Source organism: Medicago sativa, chromosome 6, assembly GCF_051527215.1.
Source record: "Medicago sativa cultivar Bolivia chromosome 6, Bolivia_mono, whole genome shotgun sequence".
Taxonomy (NCBI): domain Eukaryota; kingdom Viridiplantae; phylum Streptophyta; class Magnoliopsida; order Fabales; family Fabaceae; genus Medicago; species Medicago sativa.
In genome coordinates, this window is record NC_140754.1 from 15,078,112 (window position 1) to 15,104,159 (window position 26,048).

A 26,048-nucleotide genomic window follows, 5' to 3' on the forward strand; every position below is an offset into this window, starting at 1 on the left:
ACTAGTCAACTCCCAACTGAACACAACTTTAACGTGATTGGGAGAAAGAGAGAAAAAAAAAAAAAACAATAAAACACACAAAATCGTAACATTATATAGTGTTTGACAACATTTGTGTTGTCTCCTTTAAAAAAAAAACATTTGAGTTGTCAAAATATCATTTGTACACTAATTTGACAATATATATATATATATTAGTGACATTTGTGTTGTCTCCTTTAAAAAAAAAACATTTGAGTTGTCAAAATATCATTTGTACACTAATTTGACAATATATATATATATATTAGTGACAATATACTTGGATTTTAAAATTTTGGATGGTCTTCTTGAGAGGTCAATTTAAAGATTGAAAGGGAGAAAAAACAAACAAATTGATGTAGTTTTTTTAACAACAAATATTAATAATTAGTTGTTCGTATTAACATTTTTCCTTTGTACAGGTTTAAACAAGGACCTCAAACTACATATCATTTAGTTCTAACAGTTGAACTATCCAACTTCATAAACAAATTTATGTACCAAATACTTTAATCATTAAATTATTTATTCTATGTCTCAAGTATGTGAGATGATCCAAACTTGAATTTCAAATCCATATTTCATACATTTGATATTGTCATGCAATTTGGACCATCAAATTAAAATTGGGCAAACCAAGAACTGACTTAAATAAAAGGGTCTAAAATACATAATTGAAATATGAGTGGTTCAATAAACACATAAATGTAGAAAATCCAAAATCATAAATTTTACAAAATAGTGTATTAGAATAAATATAAATATATAAAAAACAAGGGACACTTAAACTCTTTTTGATCACGTGAATGTTGTCAGGTAGTATTACTTGGCAATTTTTTTGGTGTTTAGTGCATTTACCTGTCCTCCATAATACTCAAACTCACTTTTTTCAGTTAACGGACACTTACTTACCATTTTTCATCCTCTTTTTTTAGGTGTGGCATTCAATAATTTTTTGGTAACAATATTTGTTTTTGGTAACAAGACATTCAATACTTTGTTTTCTCATCAATTTGGACATTCAAGTACTACTAGCTGTTTTGCATTATATTATTCGTTCATGAAGTGTTTATTGTTGCTGATTCTAATATTGTGTTCCTTTGTTTTGCTTCAACCATGGTTGTCTCTTCCAAGGTACATTTTTTGTGTTTGATATGATCTTAGTATTTCTTATTTTATCTCCTCTCTTTTATTTTAGATTTTTTTTTATGCATTTTTGTTTTTTTTAGTTCTTGTTTCAATGTGTAAAGTTCAGAACTTGATTAATGAAAATGGATGTTTGTATATCTTAAGATATTTGGGATAATTTTTTTTACTTTTTTTCCACCATTTTATGGATAAATGTTAACTGAATTGACCGATTCAACCAAAAATTAGTCAACTTGTTAATTGGTTTGATCCCAATTGTATTGCAGTCTAATTAAACCATATTCAACTCGGGCGGAATCATGGTTGATTCTACCGATTTTTATATGTTTGCATATTTTATTTTTTTCTTCATTTTATTTATTATTTAGTTTAACAATGATTGAATCAATTGAACCATGATTTGAAAGTTTCACAGATTATTTTATACTTAGAAAAAAAAATGTTTAATTGTAATGTGTAAGATATAAAGATCAATCACTTTGAGTTTAACTATTCTAATGTAAAAAATTTCATGTTTGTATCTTTCAGTTGGTGAATGTTGCTTCCATTCTCTATTTTTTCCTCCTCATCACATTGGCCTCCTCTTCTCCATTTCTATCTGGTACAATAATATCCTTTTAATTTACAACTTTTTTAATGATGCAAATGTGTCATATTATCAATGATGAATACATAGATATTCAAATTTGTTAAGATTTGTTTAGTTTAATTTAATTATTTTTATTAAAAATTTGGTTTCAATTTGTTTACATAGATAACATATTTGAGTCTACTGCATCCACTGGCCGTGCCCTCCTACAAGACAAAAAAGGTAATTAACAATTTGTTATACATGTCTCTTTTTATATTTTACTTTTAGTTTTACCCCACACACACACATATATATATTGTTTGTGGTTTTCATTTATTCTCAACATGGATTTGCTTTCAATTAAAATGTGGAATTCATAATGTAACAAAAGTACCTTTAAACTTGTTGGTTCCATTGATCATAGGGTTGGCATGAAGGCAAGACTACTAAAGCTCATGTTTAAACCTTTCAATAAAAAAACCATTTTTCATCAATTTTATAAACAAAAATGTCTCATATGCAGATAAAAGAGTTTTGGTATGTTAAAATTTACTTTAGACCTCACTTATTATTAAAAAACTTTTGGACCAACCCTGATCATACCTTCGTTTTGTTTTAATAAATTTGAACATCTCATTTAATTAGCAAAGCGATCATAACTTTTTTTTTTTAAAGAAAAACGGTCATAACTTAGTATTTTTGTCTCATGATATATGCAACAAAAAATTTGTTTGTTATATTGACAATTCTTTTATTTAGAGGGCGTTTGTTTTTTAATGTTGAGTTTAACTGTATTATTGCGTGCTACCATACTTTTGATAAAAACTACTACTCCCTCCGTCCCTCAATAGATGACATAGTTGACTTCGACACACGTACCAATGCATATGTTTTATCTTTGATATCTTCAATTCTCTATTAAAAAAAATTATGAAAATTTAATATTTTAAAAATATTCGTCGAGACGAATCCAACAACATCTTACATGATATTATTTATCTTTGTGAATTAATAGAAAAACATGTTCAAAATACGTCAAGTCAATAATGCATATTGTCAAACAGGTCATCTATTGAGGGACGGAGGGAGTATTGAAATTTAAGTATAAGTTGTATTTACCACATCGATTTGGAGCCAAGAAAATTTTAGATAAAAGAGAGGTGACTATATTCATAATGCCTTAAAAATATGGTAACTATGTGTTGTTAAAGTCTCTTAGAGATACGAAACATTTAGTTCATTGTTGCTCTCGCAACTCCACTTGACTCCTCAACAATTAGTATTAGAGTCATGGTTCAACTTGTTGGGGGAGCGGAAGTGAGATCCTAGTGCAAATCAAGTCTAGTGATGTAGGTGACTCACACTTAAGGAAGAAAGATTGTTGGAATTTAAGAGTGAGTAGTTAGTTAAACATTGACTAAGAATGGAAGAAATGTATGATATATAAGAAAAATGAGTCCTATTTCAAATGTCTCAAGGTTTTGTGTAAATATATAGTGTCAAAGAATACGAGTGAGATGCGCCTTTCATATGTCATGTTTAATATTTCAATAATAACAAGACAAATTTAAAATTAAAAAAAAAATCATTTATATTTTTTTAATGCCAAACTTCTTTTGTAGTTTTCAATTATGCCAATAATTGAAGAAAAACAAACTTCTGAATTTGTGCAGCTTGTAAAGTTGATTTTAAGAACCAGAACTACACAATCATAACAAGCCAATGTAAAGCACCAAGATACCCTCCAAAGTCTTGTTGTGAGGCATTCAAACAATTTGCTTGTCCATTTGCTGATGAGCTCAATGACTTGACAACTAATTGTGCTATACTTATGTTTACTTACATAGATGCTTATGGAAAATATCCACCTGGATTATTTGCTAGTGAGTGCAGAGAAGGGAAAGAAGGTCTTGATTGCAGCCTAGTAAAATCAACCAATAGTTCTAACACCACTAACCCTACTACTACTACTAGTAGTGTTCTTGTGGCTGCTCCTCCTCACTCTATGATGTTGATTTCAATTGTTGGTTTCTTTGGATTTATTTTTCATTTGTTCTGAATGCTGAAAATGTGGAGAAAAAACCATCTAGGGTATTAATTGAATAAATTATGTTTTAGGACAATCTTATCTCTGTAAGAATGTGAGTGAGATTTCATGTATTGATGGTGGAGAATTTTATATTCTGAACAAGCAAGAAAAGTACATTAAATATTGGAGTTATATATGTTGTTTAGTTTTCCTTTTGCCATTTACTTGAATACTACAAAGTACAAGGTGTGTCTTAAATGAGTTTTCCTCTTAAATGAAAAGTTAGTTCAAAGGATGAAGATGTTTAGTTGTATTTATAGATGCAACAAACTGAAAACATGAGCAATGTGAGACTACAATACAATTTTGAAACCCACCACCACGAGTCTTTTGTCCAATCCTCACATTGCAATTTTTAACCGGACTTCGAAATCAAATTAAATGGACTTGAATCACATTTCAAAAACTAGCTCAATTGATGAGGTTGTTAAAACATAAAACTAGCTCAATTTTTTTTTGAGGTTGTTAAAACATATTTATATTTATACATTCAACATCCTATACATTCAACATCCTCGAAACATGAGCAATGTGAGACTCTTTTTGGTGGTGTTCGGGGTTTGAACCCTGGACCTTGCATATATTATGCATTGTCCTTACCAGCTGAGCTAAACTCACAGGGACAACAATGTGAGACTCTAATACAACTTCAATAATGCGGATTTGGGAAATTGATTTTCTGAATTGAAACGAGTCTTTTATTTTTGATTAATAGTTTACAATGTTTTTAATTTATTTGTAGAGTTTTAAATAGACTTAATTGTAGTTTTAGTTTCCCCTACTTTCATCATTTTGCAGAATTTGTCTTGATATTTTAAAATTTGTCAGTTTTAGTCACTCCATCAAATATGGTCTAAACATTTTTTTTTCACGGAAAATATGGTCTAAACTTTGGTGGTATGATATATTTTAAATGGAAATTTAAGGAGTTTTTCATACTCCTTCAATAAAAAAAGGAGTTTTTTTTCATACAATTTAATTGATGTTGATATTTTTCTCATTAATTTTTACTTCAAAAAAGTGATAGAAGAATCAAAATTATTAGATTTAAAAATAGGGACGAAATCCATAAAATGACAAAAATTGAGGGAACAAAATTACAATTAAGCCTTTTAAATATGAGTTGTGATAGTTGTACAACCATATCTAACAACTTTGATGACAACTTTTATTTACTCTCTTCCTATTGGTCCAAAACAATAGAGAGAGAAAAAGGAAGAGAGAGATTAAGAATATAATGTGAGTATGATAGAGAAAGTTGTTAAAAAGTTGTCAAAAAGTGGATGTACATATATCAATATAGTAAAATGATAACTTTTACCATTATTATTTTATTTTTATAGCAAACTTGAGCTCTTATGACACAAATAAAGTTAAGAAGTTAGAAATAGAAATATTTTGCCTCGTGAGCTTATCTCACTCGATAAGAGACAATGCATAATATATGTAATGATTAGAGATCGAACCTCAAACATCCACTTATTTATCTTAAAAAATGTGAATTTCTAACATTAGACAACTTGACAAAAAATTCTTAAAAATTGCTATTCAATTTTCAAAAGCTTAACATTTATCCTTTCAATACATATATTTTTTTTAAGTTGTTTAATTTGTTCTCTTAAAACACAGTTAAAATGACCTTTATAAAGCAAAATGGTACTACTTTTATAAAAAGATAAAGATAAATGGAGTACTAGTACAATTATATTAAGAAGTACAAATTCACGGGCAGCACTTGGGTGCCATTAATGGCACCATGACATTGAATTCTGGCCACACAACACATCATGGGGAGCATCTTGGCCATACAACACACATTAATGTCACCTTTGTATGGCTAGGATTTAATGGTACCGTGACATTAATGTCACTGAAGTATTTCCCCAAATTCACACACACCAAGTGAGATATATTTTGTTCTGCTTTGTTGTACACATAATTAATAATTGACATCGTAAAAGAATATTTTTTTTATCAATAATATCATAATCAATTTTAAAAAAGTTGTCCTTTTTATTAATTTTTTTTTTGGTCATTTATGCTCCCTAATATTTGTTTTAAATGTTTCATTATGTAATTTATCTTTAAAATCATAATCCTCCACTCTAAAAAGAGCACTAGGCAACTCCAAAATAAAAGGACATTAGATAAAAGTGGCCCCTCATGTGATGAGTTGTTGTTTCTTTGCTTTTCTTCCACTAGTCAAGTCAATTTCAGACTTTGCCATCCAATAAAAAACTGAATTATTAGATCCATAACTAACATATGTAAAGTTAGACAAGAAAATGCTGTATATTCTCTGTCACGCTCTTTCTAACAAAATATTTATTGTTCACCAGAGTCCCACCAACTGTAAAGTGTTAGAAATGACCAATGTTATTTTATTTCAACATCACAAATACAATCCTCAGTCTTTTATTGCTCCATCTGTCTCAAATTATAAGCAGTTTTAGTCATTTCACAAGTATTAAGAAATGTAAATAGGTCTATTTTAGGTGAATAAAGAAAAATAGTTGCAATAATAAATTTACAAAAATTTGTTATTTTTATATATTTATCCCTGCAAATAGCTCCTTGTTTCATAAAAGTGATAGTTAATTTATTGATTTAGAGTTGGTCTAGTGGTGTTGGCTTGAGACCTTTGAATGTGCTCCTCTTACTTCGATTTCACTTGTGCCAGTTTCGGTGGGCTAAATCAATACAGAGCTATGCTCAGACTTTAAACGAGGCCCTACAAATGGATAACGTGATTGGCTCTCTTAGAATAGTTGGTCTTCAGATCGGATACCAAATTTTCAATTTTTTTTTTATGAATTTATGAAACAAGTTTACCGATATACTTCAATTTAAGAATGCACCGTAGAAGTCATACAAAATAGTATGTATGTGTGTAAATTCAACAATAGTTCCTGGCGCGATTTAATTAGACTAACATGAATCATGCATCTAACATTGTCATGCAATTTGGATCGTCAAATTAAAATTAAATGAATCAAACCAAGTTCCAACTTTATTAATGAGTCAAAAATACGAAATCAAAGTATGAGTCGTTCAATCTTGATGCAACGGTCTAGATCAGAAACTAAAGTGGCGTGTTAGAAAGTGTCTTTAAAAGTAACACACTCTCTAACACACTTTCCAATCCAACACGTGTTGTTAGCATTAGTCAAATAAAAATATAGTAGCAAGTTGAGGGGAGGTGAATGTAGTGTACTATGATGCTATTTTATGAAACTTTTTGTTGTTTAGTGCATTTACCTGTCTTCCATAAGACTCAAACTCTCTATTTTGAGTTAGTGGACAGACACTACCCTTTTTTCTTCCTCTTTTTTTTAGGGTCTGACATTCAACACTTTGTTTACTAATCAAGTGGAAAGTGCTGTCATTGCTGTCTGTTGTGCATTATATATTATTCATACATTCATGAAGTAGCTATTGTTGCTGATTCCAATATTGAGTTCCCTTGTTTTTCTTCAACCATGGCTTTCTCCACTTGCTTTTGCCATTCTAAGGTACTGCTTTTTTTGTATTTGATATGATCTTGGTGTTTCTTATTTTATCTCATGTTCTGGTTTTTTCTTTGAGATCTTCTTTTTATGCATATTTTTTGTTTTTTTAGTTCTTGTTTTTCAATGTTTAATGTTTTGAACTTTAATGTTTAATGTTCAATGTTTAATGTTCTTGTTTTTTTATGGTATGATATTTGGCATCGGAGCCAGTCCAAGGATTAGGCATCTAAAACTCTAGTTTTAGGCTCACGAAAATGGCCACATATGTAGACAAAAAAGACTTCATATATTAAAGCTTGTTTAAGACCTCATTTACTATTGCAAATTATTGGACCGACCTTGTTTGACATAGTTTGTTTATCATTCTATGAATCATTGGTATAAAAGCTAAACTTAACCAATAGGTTCAATCTGAAATCGACTAGTTTGCTGGTTGGTTTGATCTCAGTTGTACCGCAATCTAGTTAACCAGATTGAACTCGGGTTGATTCTACCGATTTTTACGGTTTGCATTTTTTCACCTTTTTAACATTCCTTTTTTTGTCATCTATTTCAAATGGGGTTGTACCAATTGAACCATAACTCGAAAGTCTCAATGATTATTTATTAACTTAGGAAAAAAATGTTCAATTGTAATGTAAGATAAAGATCAATCATGTTGAGTTTATCCTTTTCTAATTTATAACTAACATAATTATATATATGTGATTCTATTTCTTAAAGATTGATTACTTAGGGAAGACTACAATTATGAAGGGGCAAAAGTATTCTTTCCCTATCAGAAGCAATGGTGTTAAGGTTGAGCTTTGTAACAAACTCATTGTGAAAAGTAAAGTCAACTTAATCAGAGATTGGAGTTTCATTGGAGGATCAAGAATTGTTGTGAAACAAAAAGTTATGAGATTGGTGTCATCTCCTAAAAAAGCCAGTCCAGTAAATGCTTCTTGTAATCCTTTTTCTGTGATATCTTTGCTACTTTTAACAAGTTGGTCCAAATTAATTCATGTGTTCTTATAAAGTTTTCAGCAAATTTATTTGTTCTGCACAAAGATGATGCTATGAAGTCACTTTCATGTATCCAAAAAAGTAAAGATGTGTCTCGTCGAAACCTAGCGATTCAGTTTAGAGCGTAAAATAAGTAATTTCAACCGTTGACGAACAATTCTTAATTCGTCATGCATGTGAACGTAACATTAACGTTTGATTATCTCATCAACTGTTGAGATTACTCAATGTAAAATTGTTTAACTTCTTATGAGAAATTCTGTTTGTTAAGTGTATACACCGACAGTATAAACATGTTATACATATGTAAAATACGTAATTTGTATCATTATATGTAAACTTTAATAACTATACACCGACAGTATAAACATGTTTTAGACATATGTTGAATCATATCTCACATTAGACATATGTGTTAAACCTTTTTTAAACTCAAAATATATAGTTACAAACTCTTATATTATCTTATATTTGAAACTCTATATTGATTTTTTTCTCTACATGTTGCAGTGATATCTGGATCACAACTTGCTAGCAGTGCCTTTACAATAGGAACAGCAGCAGTACTCCCATTTTACACTCTCATGGCTGTAGCTCCGAATTCCGAGCTAGTATGTTTCTTGATATATTTTAGAAAATCTTCAAATTTTCAGTTCTTGATATTTGTCAATACCTTTACATAAGTATATAATTTGCATAAATATTTGTTTCAAGCAAATATGCATTGATTTAATAACCGAACATCGAACTTTTAAAAACTTTGAGTTCCGTTTCAAATGCTTTAAACCACTCAAACCGGGTTGAAACTGTGATCGAACGCTCAAATAAACGAACAATAGACAGTGCGGTTTCAAGATTCAATAAGTTGAACCCTCTGGTTCGGTTTTCAAAACATTGCTAAAGTCCTGGTTCGAAAGTTTTATGGTTCAACCGGTTGAAAAATCTGGTTCGGTTTTCAAATCATTGCTAAAATTGTATGTTTGTTGAGTTCTAATAAGTCTTTTCATATTCTTCTCAAACCAAGCACTAGTTTTTAATTTATTTTCCTTTTTCATAAACCTAATTCATTTTCCTTGAATGCAAAAAATGCAGACAAAAAGGTCAATGCAAAGTAATGTGCCATATGTAATTCTTGGCATTTTATATGCATACTTATTGTACCTTTCATGGACACCTGAGACAGTTGAACTTCTTTTTGCAAGTAAATACTTGCTACCAGAGGTGAGTATTCATCCATAAAATTAAAGTTTCATTTTTCAAAATAGTTATATTATATTATATACAATGTGATATCCTATTTTTTACTTGGTGCAGCTAACCAGTATAGGAAAAATGTTCTCTAGTGAAATGACTTTAGCTTCTGCTTGGATTCACCTGCTAGTAATTGATCTCTTTGCTGCAAGGTTGGTTTTGTCTATTTTCTTTGCTGACCCCCTCAAATTACATTACTTTCTCATTCCTCGGTTATTATTAGGTTTAAATGCGATTTTAGTCCTTCTAAACATGCTTCCTTTCAATCGTAGTCCCTGAAAATAAATTTTTCTGCTTTTAGTCCTTGTTATGTTGTTTTAGTCCTTGTAATATTTGGTTCATGTTATATTATTGCCTATAATATGTGGACAATATTTGCTTTCAATAAGCACCGACACAAACACTAACATTTGTTGGGGATGAAATGTGTTTTTCTTAAGAGAATAGAGGAATGAATGTGAAAGACTATTGTTTAATTACACATGAAGCTGACACATATGCACCTATTAATGTTGTTGCTTGCTCTGCAAGTAACCGTTTTCTCTGACTAACTAAAACAGAAAAAATACGAAAGTTAGTATCAACACACAACCAACTAAACGCCACTATTTACACTATGCAATCTATGTTTGAATAACTAATTATAACAAAATTGACATGTCGAAACTCGACACCGATAATAATTTGAGAAAATGAAATAATTAAATGTAACTATATATGTATTAGTGTTGTATCGAGTATCGTAGCTGGATACCAAACACACCTTCAATGGAAAGTGTCGGTGCTACACAATATAACAGATTCTATTTTACATGACTAAGTCAGCATCATCCATATACTAGAAGGACTAACAATGATCAAAAGCTATATTTCAGACTTAGAATGGGACATGATTGTGAGGACTAAAAACAAATTTAATGCTTATTCTAACATGTTTGTGGATATAAATGCAGGCAGGTATTTCAAGATGGACAAGAGAATCAGATTGAGACTAGGCATTCTGTTTCTCTTTGCTTGTTCTTTTGCCCTATTGGGATTCTTTCTCATGTCTTAACCAAAGCAATGACTAAAACTACCAAAGAAAAGAAACATGGTTTATAGAGGACACATGCTTGAACTCCTATAAGAATTTTATTTCAAGTTTAAGAATATCAGAAATTCATTGTAAGTTGTTTTTTCTATCACAATTCACAAGTGTATGTGTCCATCATGTTTGGCCATAGTTGCAACATCATAATTATTTAGCACATAGATTGTGTATATGTAATAGTATAAATCTTTTAATTTTAAATTTAACCGAAAATTTAATCCTTGTGTCATGTTATCATTAGTAAAAAAAAATACAAACAACATCTATACAGCAACATCTAAGTTTTCTCCTAGAGGTAGTTTGGATCCTTTTGTTCACCATTTTGATTATACGGAAAATTCTACATTCGACCACTTTCATAGACGGTTCACTATTCACTGGCACTTGAAAATCGTCTGAAACTTATAGGGAAAATTCTACATTCAACCACTTTCATAGACGGTTCACTATTCACTTCTACATTCAACCACTTTCATAGACGGTTCACTATTCAATGTCATCCTTGCCCTACAGGATGAGAAAGTAACTTGATCGGTGTGAGTTCAACAAAAACATGAGAAAATGAATGCATGTACTTCTAAACTAAATTCTTGTTCAATTTTTCTAGTTTTTGTTGAATCAATTCCGGTCATATCAACATCTACGCTGAAAAGACGAGGAGTATCATGAGCTTCTAATTCTGATGGATGTCGTCGATCATCAACAGAATTTCGAGTGATTTTTAAATAGCGGTTCACCGTAAACCACCTATCAATCTGTCTCATTGAACAAAACTGACCCTTACCGGTTGTGCTTCAGCCCAAACAGTACTGAAATGGCAAACCAGTTTTATACACCAAACCCAATTTTAACTTAATTGCTCTTATTCGAACTGAACTGTTAAAATATGCATTTGAAACAAACAGAATTGCTACTATCAACTGAACCAAACTGTTTTTCTAAATGTACCATCAAATAAAAACACTAATTTCCTTAAATATTCAAGTATATAAATCCCCTAAAAGTATAATAACTGAAATAAAATAGGAATGATCATTCAGCAAGTCGCAGCCATATGTAAAAAAAAAAATGTCGCAATAAAATAAATAAATTATTGTTATTATAGTGCATCCATGCTTAATCTAATCTCTTGGTAGCATCCTCCACCCTGATTATCGGGAAATTAATCTCAACATCTGTAACTTCTTGTCATCTGTAACGAGCAGCCGTACATGAACTCAAACAAGTGAGTCATTTTATAATCAGAGTTACCGAGGGAAAAAAAAAGGCAAAAATCTAAACCAGAAAAAATTGTTGAACAAGTTGAATGCTGATTTACCTTAGTCAACGTAAGAGGTAAACCTTTGCTGACGGTGCGTTTTGAAGCAAAAATGCCAGATATCCATTAGGTATGGATGATAGGTTCGTTTTTACTTTCAGTGACTTCAAGTTACACAAGGAAGGAAACTCCGCCTTCAATATGTTAGGAACTGAGTAGAGAATCTAAGCAATGAGACGACTATGAATGAGGATCAATTAATGGCAAGTCGTACTTTTGACAAAAATTATAACAAACAAACAAAAATAAACAAGCATATTAAGAAAAAAAGTTGCTGTAATAAAAAGTGAAACCAACCAAACAAGCCATAAAGTACCTGAAGAATAGTTGGATTGATTGTCAATGATTCGATATTAGGAAGCTCAACCAGCCAGTTGTATAGAATCAACGAAGTCTTTGCAGATTCCGACAAACTTATTACATCAATATTTACATCAATGTTTACATGTTTGACAGAAGAGAGATTAGTCTTGCTCCCACAGAGTTGTTGAACAGTAGGAATACCCTTATAAACAAAGGTACAGAGATTTGGAGTGTATAATTCCAAGTTGCAATAGTCTATTGCTAAATTGATAAGTGTGGCACTCAATATGCACAAGTTTCGATCACCATGAACGTTACAATCTCGAAGGATCAAATTTTTTAACCTCTTAAATGCCGAAAAGGGTTCAACATTACCATCACCGCCCACACGAAAGTCAAATGACCGTAAAGACAAACTGGTTAATGCTGGAAAAATCAAAGAATTTGGAAATAAAGTTCTTTGAGGAGAAGCAACTGAAATCTGAAGAGAAGTTAAAGTGTGACATAAAATTAAGTATGGTCGCAAGAGAGTACTGTTGACAAATCTTTCGATATGGCTTTCAGTCCCCATGAAATCGAGAACTTGCAGTGCTGTTGAGCAATCACGTCTACCTAAAAATCCATGAACGAAATATTCGAAACATCTAAGATCCTTAAAATGTGAATAACCTATTTTAAGGCTTGGAAGACGCTTCCAGAGATTCTTCCATCTTTTGGACAAAACACAAGTTTGAATTGCGTATTTGGTGTTTAAAAAAGAGAGTATGTGAAGTAAAACACAATCGGGTAAATCACTTAATTTGTCGTTATTATCAATTACTCTCTTCACCGGGTTCTGGATTACTTGCTGTAGATGAAACAACCAGTAATGCCAGAATGCTACCTCGGCCATCAACATGAGATTCATATTGATTTGAGATCCACCCTTTAATGGTGCGTTTCTGCTGCAAATAATGAAAACAAAAATCAAAATGAGAAAGTAAAAACCCTAACCCTATTGCTTTGATTATACGAATAAAACTACTAGTCTGCACGTACATGTTATTTCCTAGTTCCTAGGAATATTAGGGTTTTCCTGACAAATATTCAAACTCGTTCTTATTACTTGTTTTTTTTTTTTTTTAAAAATAAAACTAGACGTATGATGCATGTTTTTTTTTAGAGTATCATAGATAAGTATCAAATATAACTTGGTTATCAGAAAATAGGTACCATTAAACTCATAATTTTCTTAATTTAATGGACTCAATCGTCGTCTATTACTACTAAAATCATAATTTTGAGTTATGCCTATCTCGTGACGCGGGGAGAAGGCTCGGTTTTCTTAGTCATCAAGTTTTAAGGGTCTAATTGAATCCTATAAAAATGCATTTCAAGTTTAGGGTATTAGAGAGTTGGGTTTTAGAGAGTGCAAAAAAGCCAAACCTACAGAGATCAAAAGAGGGAACCTTTAGGAAATCAATAGGTTAAGGGTTTGAGGGATTCTGAGGTAAATTCTAGAGTTTGGAAACACCATTCAAACACCTTAGGTGTGACAAATCATTGAGTCTATTGGTCACGAGTAGACATTCTAGAGAAGGGTAGAATTACGTCATGAAGACTGATTATTGTAATTCCTTTTGGAATCTTTGTGTAAAGTGGAACGGCAGAGTGGGTCAAATTTGAACCGAATTTGGTAAACAAATATGTGTTCTTCTTCTCCTTTTATCTTATTCTATTGTTTGTGCCTGTTTATTCACTTTGGTTTTAGCCGCTATGCTTCACACAACAAAGTATATATTGGTGTGAGTTTTGATATGAATTCACGACAATCCCTTTTAAATTGTTCTTTAAACAATGGTTCTCCTAACGTTTTCAATCAACATTGCTCCCTAAAAAAAATCAACATTGTTGGTCCTTGCTTTTAAGTCAAGTCATATGTATTGTTCAAAATTTTGAATAATTTTGTGCAGTGACTTTAGTATATTAAAGAAATCTCTCTTGCAAAAATTTAGAATCTTTTAACAAAAGATGAATTAAATATGCATTTTATAAGTTGCTTAAAAATTCATATTTAATTCATTTTTTTTGAAAGAATTCATATTTAATTCATTTGTTAAAAAATTCTAATTTCTTTTATCAATTCTGATTGTTTTGTGTGCAATCTTTGAAAATTAAAAGATTGATTTTAGTCTTGTTATTTTGTTTTACCGACAATAATATTTGGTTCATGTTGTATTAGTCCCTATGATGTGGAGTTCATTGCTCTTAATCTCTCTGAACCCCCGACAATACTGAACACTACATCCGACACTAATAACAATTTGAAAAAAATTAAATAATTAAATACAATCACATGTGTCGGTGTTATATCAAGACACTAAATACTAGCTTTAATGGAAAGTGTCGGTGCCAAAGTTCAATCAATAAAATACGAAAAATTTTATTTTACATGACTAAGCAACACTATCCAAATATTAGAAGGACTAGCGATGACCAAAAGGAATAATTTTATTAAGCTTTTTAGGGACTCCAAATGAGACATATTTGTGGGGACTAAAAACAAATTTAAATGGTATTTTACTTACATATTTCTAAATGAAGAATCAGAGTGAGACTAGGCATTTAGTTTTTCTTTGCTTTTTTTTTTTTGACAAAAGTTTTTCTTTGCTTGTTCTTTAGCCCAATTGAGATTCTCTCTCAGATTTTTTCTTTTCAATAACCTATTAATAAGAGGATGGACTTTTTAGACCGGATTAACAAATAACCGATTTAATAAGTGGTCATCAGAGTTGCCCTTTCTTTTTGTCAACCCTGTGGCCTCACTGTTTGGAACGACGAGGCCTCAAAGGGCCGAAAGAAAGCATGACAACTCTATATTTTTTAAGCAGGGTAGTTTGGTAAAAAAAAATCAAATGAAGTTATTATTTTTTTAAAAAAATTCTCTTTCTCATGTCATAAACAAAACAATGACTAAAACTTACCAAAGAAAACAAGTATGGTTCTCAGATGAAGCATGCTTGAACTCCTATAGAACAAACAAAGAATTTTATTTCAAGTTTAAGAATATTAGAAATTCAGGTTTGAGTTGAAGTTAAGTTCTTTTCACTAAATCAAAATATCACATTATAAGTTGTTTGGTATATCACAATTCACTAGTGTATGCGTCAATCATGTTTTTTCATAGTTGCAAACATCAAAATCTTTCAAGGACATATTACCTGTTTCAAGCAATGTTAGAATTTATACTTGTAGGACCAAACTTAGGTACAGTTCTCTGCGCTATTTTTATTGTTCTTCGATCATAATTTAGTACATAGAGCTAATTGTATGATATTTTAGTTGGTTTGTATATCTAATTGTATGATATTTTTTTTATTTTAAATTTAACCAAAATATAATCGATGTGGATGTGGCATGTTATAGTTAGTAAGAGTCACAAAAGCATCTATAAAACAACACCTTAGTTTTCTCCATTACTGTAAAGAAATATTAAACTCAACTAAAATATAAAAACCATTATTTACACTTGAATAGAAGGCAAGCGGGCAACAAGCTGCTGTAAATAAGATAAGATTTTGACAAAAGAATTTGTGGATGTTAAAAGGAATTCGAGATAGGATTATAGAGCTATTTCTACGGTTGGCCACTTTGATATAAGGTTCGCTGTTTACCGGTACTTGAAAATCTAATGATGCAGACGCAACCTTCAAAAAGTAGAAGCTCACAATCATCCTCGTCTATACATATGCGACAATGACTTAATTGGTGTCCGTTCAATAAAGATTTCTCTTGGCAAAAATGTAGTTATTATAGTGCATCCATGCTTAATCTGTTATCTAATCTTAGGGAAACTAGAATGCAACAAAATCTTCTAGATAGTATCCACCACCTTTCTTTTTTTATGCAAAGCTCACATCTATTATTTCTGTTGTGGTGTGAACTTGGTTATGGTTTTCAGCTGAAAAAGTAACACCATTGCTTGTAAGATATGAATCACCATAGTTTTTCGATTAACCAATGATTTATATAAAAACTTTACAATTTTTTATTTTGATCACATGCATTGTTTTTTTATAAATTGTGACTTTATTTTGTCAAAAATAACTAAAACAGAAAATATCAGAAAGTTAGTTACATCATACAACCAACTAACCACCACTATTTACACTATGCAATCTACGTTTCAAATACTAATTACAACAAAATTGACATGTCGACACCGATAGTAATTTGAGAAAATGAAATGATTAAATGTAACTATATGTGTCAGTGTCGTATCAGGATGCCGGACACACCTTCAATGAAAAGTGTGAGTGCTACACAGCACAATCCATAAAATATAACATATTTTATTTTACATGACTAAGTCAACATAATCCAAATATTAGAAGGACTAACAATGAACAAAAGCTATATCTTTTTTAATTAGTTTATTACAGACACAGAATGGGACAAATTTCTGGATACTAAAATCAAATTTAAAGCTTATTCTAACTACATATTTGTGGATATAAATGCTTGTGGATATAAATGCAGGCAGGTATTTCAAGATGGACAAGAGAATCAGATTGAGACTAGGCATTCAGTTTCTCTATGCCTGTTCTTTTGCCCTATTGGGATTCTTTCTCATGTCATAACCAAAGCAATGACTAAAACTACCAAAGAAAACAAACATGGATTATAGAGGGAAAATGTTTGAATTCCTATAAGAATTTTATTTCAAGTTTAAGAATATCAGAAATTCATTGTGATTTGTTTGTTCTATCACAATTCACAAGTGTATGTGTCCATATGTTTGGTCATAATTGCAACATCATAATTTAGCACATAGATTGTGTATATGTAATAGTATAAATCTTTTCATTTTAAATTTAACCGAAAATTTAATCTTTTAATATCATAATGGGACATACATACAACATCTAAGTTTTCTCCTAGAGGTTTCTAGTTTGGATCCTTTTGTTCACCATTTTGATTATAGGGAAAATTTTACATTCGACCACTTTCATAGACGGTTCACTATTCAGTGGCACTTGAAAATCATCTGAAACTCCAATGATGACAGACATAGCCTTCTAAAATTGGAATGTCAATGTCATCCTTGTCTTCACGGATGAGAAAGTAACTTGATCGGTGTCCGTTCAACAAAAACATGAGAAAATGGATTCATGTACTTCTAAACAAAAATTTTATTCAATTTTTCTTGTTTTTGTTCAAATCAACTCCGGTCAGATCAACATCTACGCTGAAAAGACGAGGGGGATCATAAGCTTCTAATTCTGATGGATGTCGTCGATCATCAACAGAATTTCAAGTGATTTTTAAATAGCGGTTCACTGAAAACCACCTATCAAGCTGTCTCATTGAACAAAACTGACCCGAACCGGTTGTGCTTCAGCCCGAACAGTACTGAAACGGAGAACCAGTTTTATACACCAAACCCAATTCCAACTTAATTCCTCTTGTTTAAACTGAACTGTTAATATATGCATTGAACCAAACAGAATTGCTACTATCAACTGAACCAAACTGTTTTTCTATATAGAAGAGATTTTCTAAATGTACCATCAAATAAAAACACTAATTTCCTTAAATATTCAAGTATATAAATCCCCTTAAAAGTTTAATAAATGAAATAGAATAGGTATGATAATTTAGCAAGTCGCAGTCATACTTCAAAAAAAAGTTGAAATATAATAAATAAATTTTAAGCATGCTATCTAGCTACTTCAAGATTTCTCTTGGAAAAATCATTGTTATTAATGTAATCTCTTTGTAGCATCCTCCACCCTGATTATCGGGAAATCTCAAAATCTGTAACTTCTGTTGTCATCTGTAATGAGCAGCCATACATGAACTCAAACAAGTGAGTCATTTTATAATCAGAGTTACCGAGGAAAAAAACGAAAAAAAATCAAACCAGAAAAAATTGTTGAACAAGTTGAATACACATTTACCTTAGTCAACGTAAGAGGTAAACCTTTGCTGACGGTGCGTTTTGAAGCAAAAATGCCATATATCCATTAGGTATGGATGATAGGTTCGTTTTTACTTTCAATGACTTCAACTTACACAAGGAAGGAAACTCCGTCTTCAATATGTTAGGAACTGAGTCGAGAATCTAAGCAATGAGGGATGATTATGAATGAAAATCAATTTAACATAAGTTATATTTTTTGAAAAATTATAAATAAAAAAACAACCATATTAAGAAAAAAGTTGTAGTAAAAAGTGAAACCAACCAAACATGCCATAAAGTACCTCCAGAATAGTTGAATGGATTGTCAATGATTCGATATTAGCAAGCTCAACCAGCCAGTTGTATAGAATCAACGAAGTCTTTGCAGATTCCGACAAACTTATTACATCAATATTTACATCAATGTTTACAAGTTTGACAGAAGAGAGATTACTCTTGCTCCCACAGAGTTGTTTGAACCGTAGGAATACCCTTATAAACAAAGGTACATAGACTTGGAGTGTGTAACTCCAAGCTGCAGTAGTCTATTGTTAAATTGATAAGTGTGGCACTCGATATGCACAAGTTTCGATTATCATGAACGTTACAATCTTGAAGGATCAAATTTTTTAACCTCTTAAATGCCGAGAAGGGCTCAACAATACCATCATCGCCCACACGAAAGTCAAAGGACCGTAAAGACAAACTAGTCAATGCTGGAAAATTCAAAGATTTTGGAAATAAAGTTCTTTGAGGAGAAGAAACCGAAATGTGAAGACATGTTAAAGTGTGACATAAAAATAAGTATGTTGGCAAAGTTTTGACAATTCTTTCGATATGGCTTTGAGGCCCCACGAAATCGAGAACTTGCAGTGGGGTTGATTGATCACGTTTATCTAAAAATCGATAAAAGAACTTTTCGATACTTCGAGGCTCCTTGAAATCGAGAACTTGCGAAGTCATAAAGTTTGAATAACCTATTTTAAGGCATGGAAGACACTTCCAGAGATTCTTCCATCTTTTGGACAAAACACAAGTTTGAACTGCGTATTTGGTGTTCAAAAAAGAGAGTATGTGAAGTAAAACACAATCAGGTAAAGCACTTAATTTGTCGGTATTATCATAGTCGTTATATTTTTGAATTACTCTCTTCACAGGGTTTTGGATTTCTTGCAGTAGAAGAAACAACCAGTAATGCCAGAATGTTACCTCGACCATCGACATGAGATTCATATTGATTTGAGTGAAAACCAACCCACCCTTTGATGGTGCGTTTCTGCTGCAAGTATTGAAAACAAAAAGCAAAATGAAAAAGTAAAAACCCTAATGCTCTGATTATACGAATAAAACTATTATGAGATAATACGGCTGAAAAGTCTGCACGTACATGTTATTTCTTAGTTCCTAGGAATATTAGGGTTTTTCCTCACAAATATTCGAAGTCATTCTTGTTACTTGTTTTTTTTTTTTTTTAATAAAAACTAGACATATGATGCACGGTTTTTTTTTCTTTCAGAGTATCATAGGTAAGTATCAAATATAAGAAAATAGGTAAGTATCAAATATAATTTGGTTATAAGAAAATAGGTACCATTAAACTAATAATCTTTTTAATTTTATGGACCCAATCGTCATCTACTATCCCTAAAATCATAAATTTGAGTTATGTCTATGTCACGACGCGGGGAGAAGGCTCGCGACTCGGAGACACAATTTTCTATGTTTTCTTAGTTGCCATGTTTTAAGGATGTGATTGAATTCTATAAAAAGGCATTTTAGGTTTAGGGTTAAGAAGAGTACAAAAAGGTAAACCTGCAAAGATCAAAAAAGGGAACCTTTAAGAAATAAATAGGCTAAGGGTTGAGGGCTTTTGAGGTAAATTCTAGGGTTTGGAAACACCATTCAAACACCTTAGGTGTGATAAATTTGAGTCTCTTGGTCACAAGTAGAGATTATTTTTGGAAAATGGTTGAATTACGTTTGAAGACTGATTCTTGTAATTCCTTTTGAATCTTTGTGCCTAGTGGAATGGCTAAGTAGGTCAAATTTGGACAAAACTTGGTAATCAAATATCATTGCGTGTCGTCTTCTCCTTTTATCTTATTTTATTATTTGTGCTTGTTTAATCACACTTTGGTTTTGAGTGCTGCTAATTTTGCTCCACAGATCAAAGTATTGATGTGAGTTTTGATATGAATTCACGACAGTCCCTTTCAAATTTTCCTTTAAACAAATGGTTCTCCAAATGTTTTCAATCAACATTGTTGGTCCTTGTTTTTAAGTCACGTCATGTGTATCATTCAAAATTTTGAATAATTTTTTGTAGTCATGTTTAGTACATTAAATAAATCTCTCTTGCAAAAATTTAGATTATTTTAATAAAAAATGAATTAAATATGCATTTTATAAGCCATTTAAAAATTCATATTTATTTCCTTTTATGAAGGAATTCATATTTTTATTTTTTTGAACAAATCAAAATGTAATATATTGCTCAAAATAAGAGTGACTCACCCCGCACAAGGTGTGCTAAAAGTGGTGAAATCACCTAATGTCTGATACAAACCTAAGGCATCTGACAAGCATGCCTCCACCAAAAAAAAAAATAAAAAATAAAAATTACAAGACACCCATACAAAGGAGTGGGTATCTCCACCAATCATGAAAACCAAATGCAATAGAAACCGAATGAGAAGAAAGCCATAAAAAGGAAGTTAGCTTTACTTTATCCACAATACAAGAAGGATCAAGAACCGCATTTTTGAAGATACAGTTGTTACGTTCCTTCCATATTGCCCAACAACAAGCCAGCCAAATTACCTTAAGATAATGATGAGTACAATTAGGTAAACCTGCCATATGAATAAACTGAGCATAATGATCTGAAACCGATCTAGGAGACACATAAGGTACACCAATCCATTGACATACCAAAACCCAAACGCTTCCAAAAAAGTCACATCCTCTAAAAAGATGATCTGTAGTTTCCACTGACCCACAACCACTCACACAAACATTGTCATTAGATTGAAGGACTTGCCGACGCACCAAATTAGAACGAGTTGGTATTCTATCCTGAAGAAGTCGCCAAGCAAACAACGACACTTTGGTAGGAACTTGTTTATGCCAAACATCATGAACAACTCCAACAGGCTGATGCGTGTCCGTACTAGTTAGGAATCGATAGGCTCCGCTAACGAATAACCATGGATCGGCTCAATCAACCAGCTCCAGCGGTCCTGAATATTAACCTGCAAAACAACATTATGTAACAGAGCAGCACACTCCCTCACACTTTCCTCATCCCACGCCAATAACCGACGCCTCCATATCCACCCACCACCACCACCATCCCACTACTCTATCAACATCTCCTCTACCGAACACTCTTTATGAACAGCCAAATCATGCAAACGACTGAACTGAAGTTTTAAAGGAACTCCACCCAGCCAGTTATCCGTCCAAAAAAGAGTATCACACCCATTACCTACCACCCTCCTTATATTATTATCGAACCAACCTCCACCACCAACCCCACTCCCTTCCCTCACCTTACAAATCGACCTCCACCACCTAGAATCAAATCGGCCTCCTTCCTTAATACGACCCCCCACCTCCCCATACCGAGCCTTTAAGACCCGATACCACAACCCATCCTTATCAACCAACAACCTCCAACACCACTTCCCTAATAAAGACAAATTAAATTCTCCTATCCTCCGAACCCCCAAACCACCTTTATTAATAGGTAAACAAATAGAATTCCAATTAACCCAAGCAATTTTTTTAGAAACCTCACACCCACCCCAAAATTTTTTTTTTAAATAAAGATTCGATAGAGGAAATTATACCTGTAGGAGCCTTGAAAAAAGAAAGAAAGTAAACCGGAAGAGAGGACAGGACAGACTTCAGAAGAACCAGACGACCACCAAAAGATAAGAACTTATTATTCCAAGCCGCCAATCTATTAGAAATACTATCAATGACAGGTTTCCAAAAACTCAATTTCGTAGCATCTCCACCAATAGGTAGCCCCAAGTACACAAAAGGAATCATACCCAATTCATATTTAATTCATGTTTTGTTAAAAAAATCTAATTTCTTTTATCAATTCAGATTGTTTTGTTTTCAATCTTTGAAAATTAGAAGATTTACTTTTAGTCTCTTTATTTTATTTTAACGACAGTAATATTTGGTTCATGTTATATTAGTCATTATTATGTGGACATCATTGCTTTTAATCTCTCTGAAGCCCCGACACATATATTGAACACAACATCCGACACTAATAACAATTTGAAAAAATTAAATAATTAAATATAATCTCAGGTGTCAGTCGTATCAAAACACCAAACAACATCTTCAATGGAAAGTGCCGGTGCTAAAGTTCAATCCATAAAGAGCAATGTTATTTGAACAACCCTTTATTGTGACAATTTGTTGGACAACCAAATCACACAAAGATATTTAGGTAGTGGCACAAAAATCAAAGCAATAGAGAAAGAAAGTAAAAGTACTATGTGAGTATGAGAGAGAAAGTTGTCACAAAAGTTATCAAAAAATGGTTGATCAAATATCATTTCAAATCCATAAAATACGACAAATTTTATTTTACATGACTAAGCAACACTATCCAAATATTAGAAAGACTAGGGATGATCAAAAGGAATAGTTTTATTAAGTTTTTTAGGGTCTCCATATGAAACATATTTGTGGGAATAAAAACAAATTTAAATTTTATTCTAATTACATATTTTTAAATGGAGAAACATAATGAGAGTGACATTAGGCATTTAGTTTTTTCTTTGCTTATTCTTTTGTCCAATTGGGATTCGATTTTTTTCTTTTCAATAACCTACTTTGATTTTTTTACCTAACAACTCTACGTGAAAAAGTTTCGGAATTGCTCCACTTTTTGTGAGGGCAGTAGGGCCTCATGGATTCAACCAAAGCGGTCGGACTATTTAGATCAGATTAACGAATAACCGATTTAATAATTGAGATTTACTTTTCCCACCCTACTGCCTTCTCGCGCGCCCTGCAAAAATTCAAAAAATAACCCTGGTCCGGATTACATATTCCGAACGATATTGTTAGTGTTTCCGGAATATAAAATCCGGACAAATACGATATGAATATTTTGTGTCTTTCTTTGATGTCAAGGCTCTCTGTTGACCGTTATACGACCCCCGCATAAGCTGCAATGCAATTGCAGGGGTCGTATGAGCGATCAACAATGACCATGACACCATAAACACTCCTAAAAGCTACCTAAAAAACTATTTTTTTTTTGAAGAAAATGTAAGAAAGGAGGTGAAGAAGAATGAAGGAAAATGTTGAAGATCCAAGCCTTTTTATAGCCTTAAACAAGTCCTAGGTCATTTGGAAGTCAAATAAAAAGTGTTTTTCATTCAAAACCGTCCAAAAAACGCTTTCAAACTCCACTAACCAGCCAAAGCTTTGGTGAAACGTCACCGGCCAAATTGTTACTGAGTGGTTCCGGATTTTATAATCCGGAATGCATGCAGTATTTCCGGATTATATAGTCCGAACGGCACCAGAATAGCATAAATGATGATTCTTTTAGGAAGGTGGTTCGAAGAGGAACTTTTGAACTCAATCCTGCCGGCCTGCCAACTGACATGTTACGATCGGCAGGCCGACATGATCGAGTTCATAAGAACCTCTTCTTTGGAGTTAGATCTGCAACACAATGAAGAAAGGCAAGGTGTTTTCAAGAGGATTTCTTTGAGTTAGATCCTGTTGCCTTGCCAAATGACATATTCATCTGGCAGGCAGCAAGATCTAACTCATAGAAACCCCTTGATATTTTTGAGTTATCTATCTATCAAGGAGGCATCAAGGACTATCTATATATTTTTGACAGCATGCTGAGGATCTTCGTCATGTCGTTATATAGAGATCTATATATTTAAAACAGCATGAGAAAGATCCTCAGCTTGATGACAAAAATTTGCATGGTTTGCTTTGGTGTGTTTGTGTGTTTTGATGGTATTGAAGGTGAAAACCGGAGAGGATGTATTTATAGAGGTCCTTGGATGTTGTGGACCACATAAACTCTTAGTGCAATGTGGTCCATACAAAAGAATCCTATGCTGAGGCATTCCGGATTTCGTTTTCTGGAATACACTTACGCCCTATGTTTTTCTGGATTTAGTAATCCGAAAAGCATATATTTGGTGATTTTATCGATTAAATGAACATCTTTGCCGTAAATTAAAACATAACAAAACACGCAATTAATCTCTACAACACATAACTAACACGCAATTAAAACATAATGCAACAACTTAATTCAACAACATATAACTAACACGCAATTAAAACAACATAAAACACGCGATTAATTAAAACATAACACATTATCACGGATCATCTAAACTAACTTCTTCCTCCTCTGGACCCTCCAGTAGAGCCCTGATCTCTTCGTAGTTCCTGGGCCGGTGCAAACTTTTCAGAATTTGTTCAGCAGATCTAACCAACGAAGCGTCGAACTCGATCGGTCCTCTAGCGCTGTGCTGACCAAAGACAGAGAACATGGTTCTCACGTTGCCATCGTTTGTGAGTTTCATCCGGCTGAAGCGTAGAGATCCGGCTGAGTCGGACAATGGACATCGATATTCAACACCGACCACCCTCCTCGTGTCTCTGTGGTTGAGTTGACGGTTGATTTGATCCAGCTCATCCTTCAGCCCGGAGAGGGTGACATCGTCGCGAATCCTAAACAGATGGGGTGGTGTTCCACCGTTGTAGTAGACTGCCGCTAGCTTGGTGTTCGGATCAAAGCCAGGGAATTCCATGATTTTTTTTTCCTGGTGTAGTTTACTTGTAATGAAACCAGGGACCCCTATTTATAGAGGTATTTGGGCGCTGTGGACCACAAAAATTGTCGGTGCAACGTGGGCCACATAGAAGAATCCAATGTTGAATCAATCCAGATTCTAAAATCCGAACCAACCCTCACCATACACAAAGGCGGAAGTTCCCTTTGGTACACCCCATTATCGTCTTTTTCCGGAATATATAGTCCGGAATATATGTGCATTTCGGATTGCATCAGAAGCTTTTGGCCGGTGGTCTGCACCACAAAGAAAACGTTTTTCAAACGTTTTGGGCGGTGGTCAAGTGCAAAAACACGTTTTTTGACCGGCATTGATGGCGTCCCCACCGTTTTTTATCCCCCCTCACCTATAAATATGGTCCTCTTCTACAATTTCTCACACCTTCTTCTTTCTTCTCTTCTCCTCTTCTACAACGATGTGTTTCCATCGTTGGCCTTTCATAGAAAGAGGCCTCTTTGGAAATCCATCAGGGGTCATATGATCGGTCAATAGGGTAGGGGTGAGTCTGAATCTGAGGTTGGTTTGCCTGGGTGTCATGTTGACTATCATGGTCTCTTGTTCCCTAGAGGCACCTGTGCCCCCTCTGTCTCCCCACCAACTGCTTTTCTTCTTCCCCGCCATCTTCTTTCCTCCCATCCTCTTCACTCTTCATCAGTGGCTGGAGTTAGAGCTGGAGCCACTGGTATAACTTATGTAATAGGATAGGATTAGAAATAGTTTTAGGATGTAATAAGCTTAAAAAGCTTGAAAGCTTGAAAATTATTGTAATGTATTGTTCATATTTTAATAAAATGATTTCTTTTTATTCTTATGTCTTTTTATTTGTGTTTATTATTTTTATTCGCATTTAATTTTAATTTTATTTCTGCTAAAATACTATTCCGGATTTTAAAATCCGGAAACATCTGAAAAATACTAACAATTCATTCCGGAATATG

The 26,048-nt window shown here is 32.7% G+C and overlaps 3 protein-coding genes across 7 annotated transcripts; 2 read left to right on the plus strand and 1 right to left on the minus strand.

The window, feature by feature from the left end:
* Positions 1–950: 950 nt before the first annotated feature.
* On the plus strand, positions 951–3,966 carry LOC146913125 (GPI-anchored protein LLG1-like). 3 transcript variants are annotated; one of them, XM_085716382.1, is made up of 5 exons: positions 951–1,155; positions 1,699–1,771; positions 1,925–1,981; positions 3,415–3,465; positions 3,589–3,966. In XM_085716382.1, the coding sequence occupies exons 1-5, from the start codon at positions 1,138–1,140 to the stop codon at positions 3,798–3,800; spliced, it is 411 nt and encodes a 136-aa protein (XP_085572508.1). In that variant the 5' UTR covers positions 951–1,137; the 3' UTR covers positions 3,801–3,966. The 3 variants fall into 3 exon arrangements, with proteins under 3 accessions (XP_085572508.1, XP_085572507.1, XP_085572506.1); XM_085716381.1 differs by having other exon boundaries at positions 954–1,155; positions 3,415–3,498; XM_085716380.1 differs by having other exon boundaries at positions 969–1,155; positions 3,415–3,966.
* Positions 3,967–7,032: 3,066 nt separating this feature from the next.
* On the plus strand, positions 7,033–17,177 carry LOC146913126 (protein ABA DEFICIENT 4, chloroplastic-like). 3 transcript variants are annotated; one of them, XM_085716386.1, is made up of 7 exons: positions 7,172–7,342; positions 8,063–8,285; positions 8,855–8,955; positions 9,437–9,565; positions 9,659–9,747; positions 10,549–10,724; positions 10,770–10,977. In XM_085716386.1, exons 1-6 carry the CDS (start codon positions 7,310–7,312, stop codon positions 10,694–10,696), a joined length of 723 nt encoding a protein of 240 aa, XP_085572512.1. In that variant the 5' UTR covers positions 7,172–7,309; the 3' UTR covers positions 10,697–10,724; positions 10,770–10,977. The 3 variants fall into 3 exon arrangements, with proteins under 3 accessions (XP_085572511.1, XP_085572513.1, XP_085572512.1); XM_085716385.1 differs by having other exon boundaries at positions 7,033–7,342; positions 10,549–10,977; XM_085716387.1 differs by lacking the exons at positions 10,549–10,724; positions 10,770–10,977 and adding an exon at positions 16,825–17,177 and having other exon boundaries at positions 7,162–7,342.
* Positions 17,178–19,376: 2,199 nt separating this feature from the next.
* On the minus strand, positions 19,377–25,068 carry LOC146913127 (uncharacterized). The gene is made up of 2 exons (XM_085720869.1): positions 24,655–25,068; positions 19,377–19,526 (listed from the first exon to the last, which is right to left on the minus strand). The coding sequence occupies exons 1-2, from the start codon at positions 25,066–25,068 to the stop codon at positions 19,377–19,379; spliced, it is 564 nt and encodes a 187-aa protein (XP_085576995.1).
* Positions 25,069–26,048: the final 980 nt, after the last annotated feature.

What these genes read in the sequence shown, in the direction of transcription:
- LOC146913125 (XM_085716380.1), top strand. An exon ending in CTCTTCTCCATTTCTATCTG is followed by an intron (nt 1,772 to 1,924) that starts GTACAATAATAT and finishes TTGTTTACATAG; the next exon opens with ATAACATATTTGAGTCTACT. An exon ending in CCTCCTACAAGACAAAAAAG is followed by an intron (nt 1,982 to 3,414) that starts GTAATTAACAAT and finishes GAATTTGTGCAG; the next exon opens with CTTGTAAAGTTGATTTTAAG.
- LOC146913127 (XM_085720869.1), bottom strand. Translation starts at nt 25,068, where the DNA reads ATGGAATTCCCTGGCTTTGATCCGAACACCAAGCTAGCGGCAGTCTAC. An exon ending in AGGGTCCAGAGGAGGAAGAA is followed by an intron (nt 19,527 to 24,654) that starts GTTAGTTTAGAT and finishes CAATACTTGCAG; the next exon opens with CAGAAACGCACCATCAAAGG.
- LOC146913126 (XM_085716385.1), top strand. Translation starts at nt 7,310, where the DNA reads ATGGCTTTCTCCACTTGCTTTTGCCATTCTAAG. An exon ending in CTTGCTTTTGCCATTCTAAG is followed by an intron (nt 7,343 to 8,062) that starts GTACTGCTTTTT and finishes TATTTCTTAAAG; the next exon opens with ATTGATTACTTAGGGAAGAC. An exon ending in TAGCTCCGAATTCCGAGCTA is followed by an intron (nt 8,956 to 9,436) that starts GTATGTTTCTTG and finishes CAAAAAATGCAG; the next exon opens with ACAAAAAGGTCAATGCAAAG.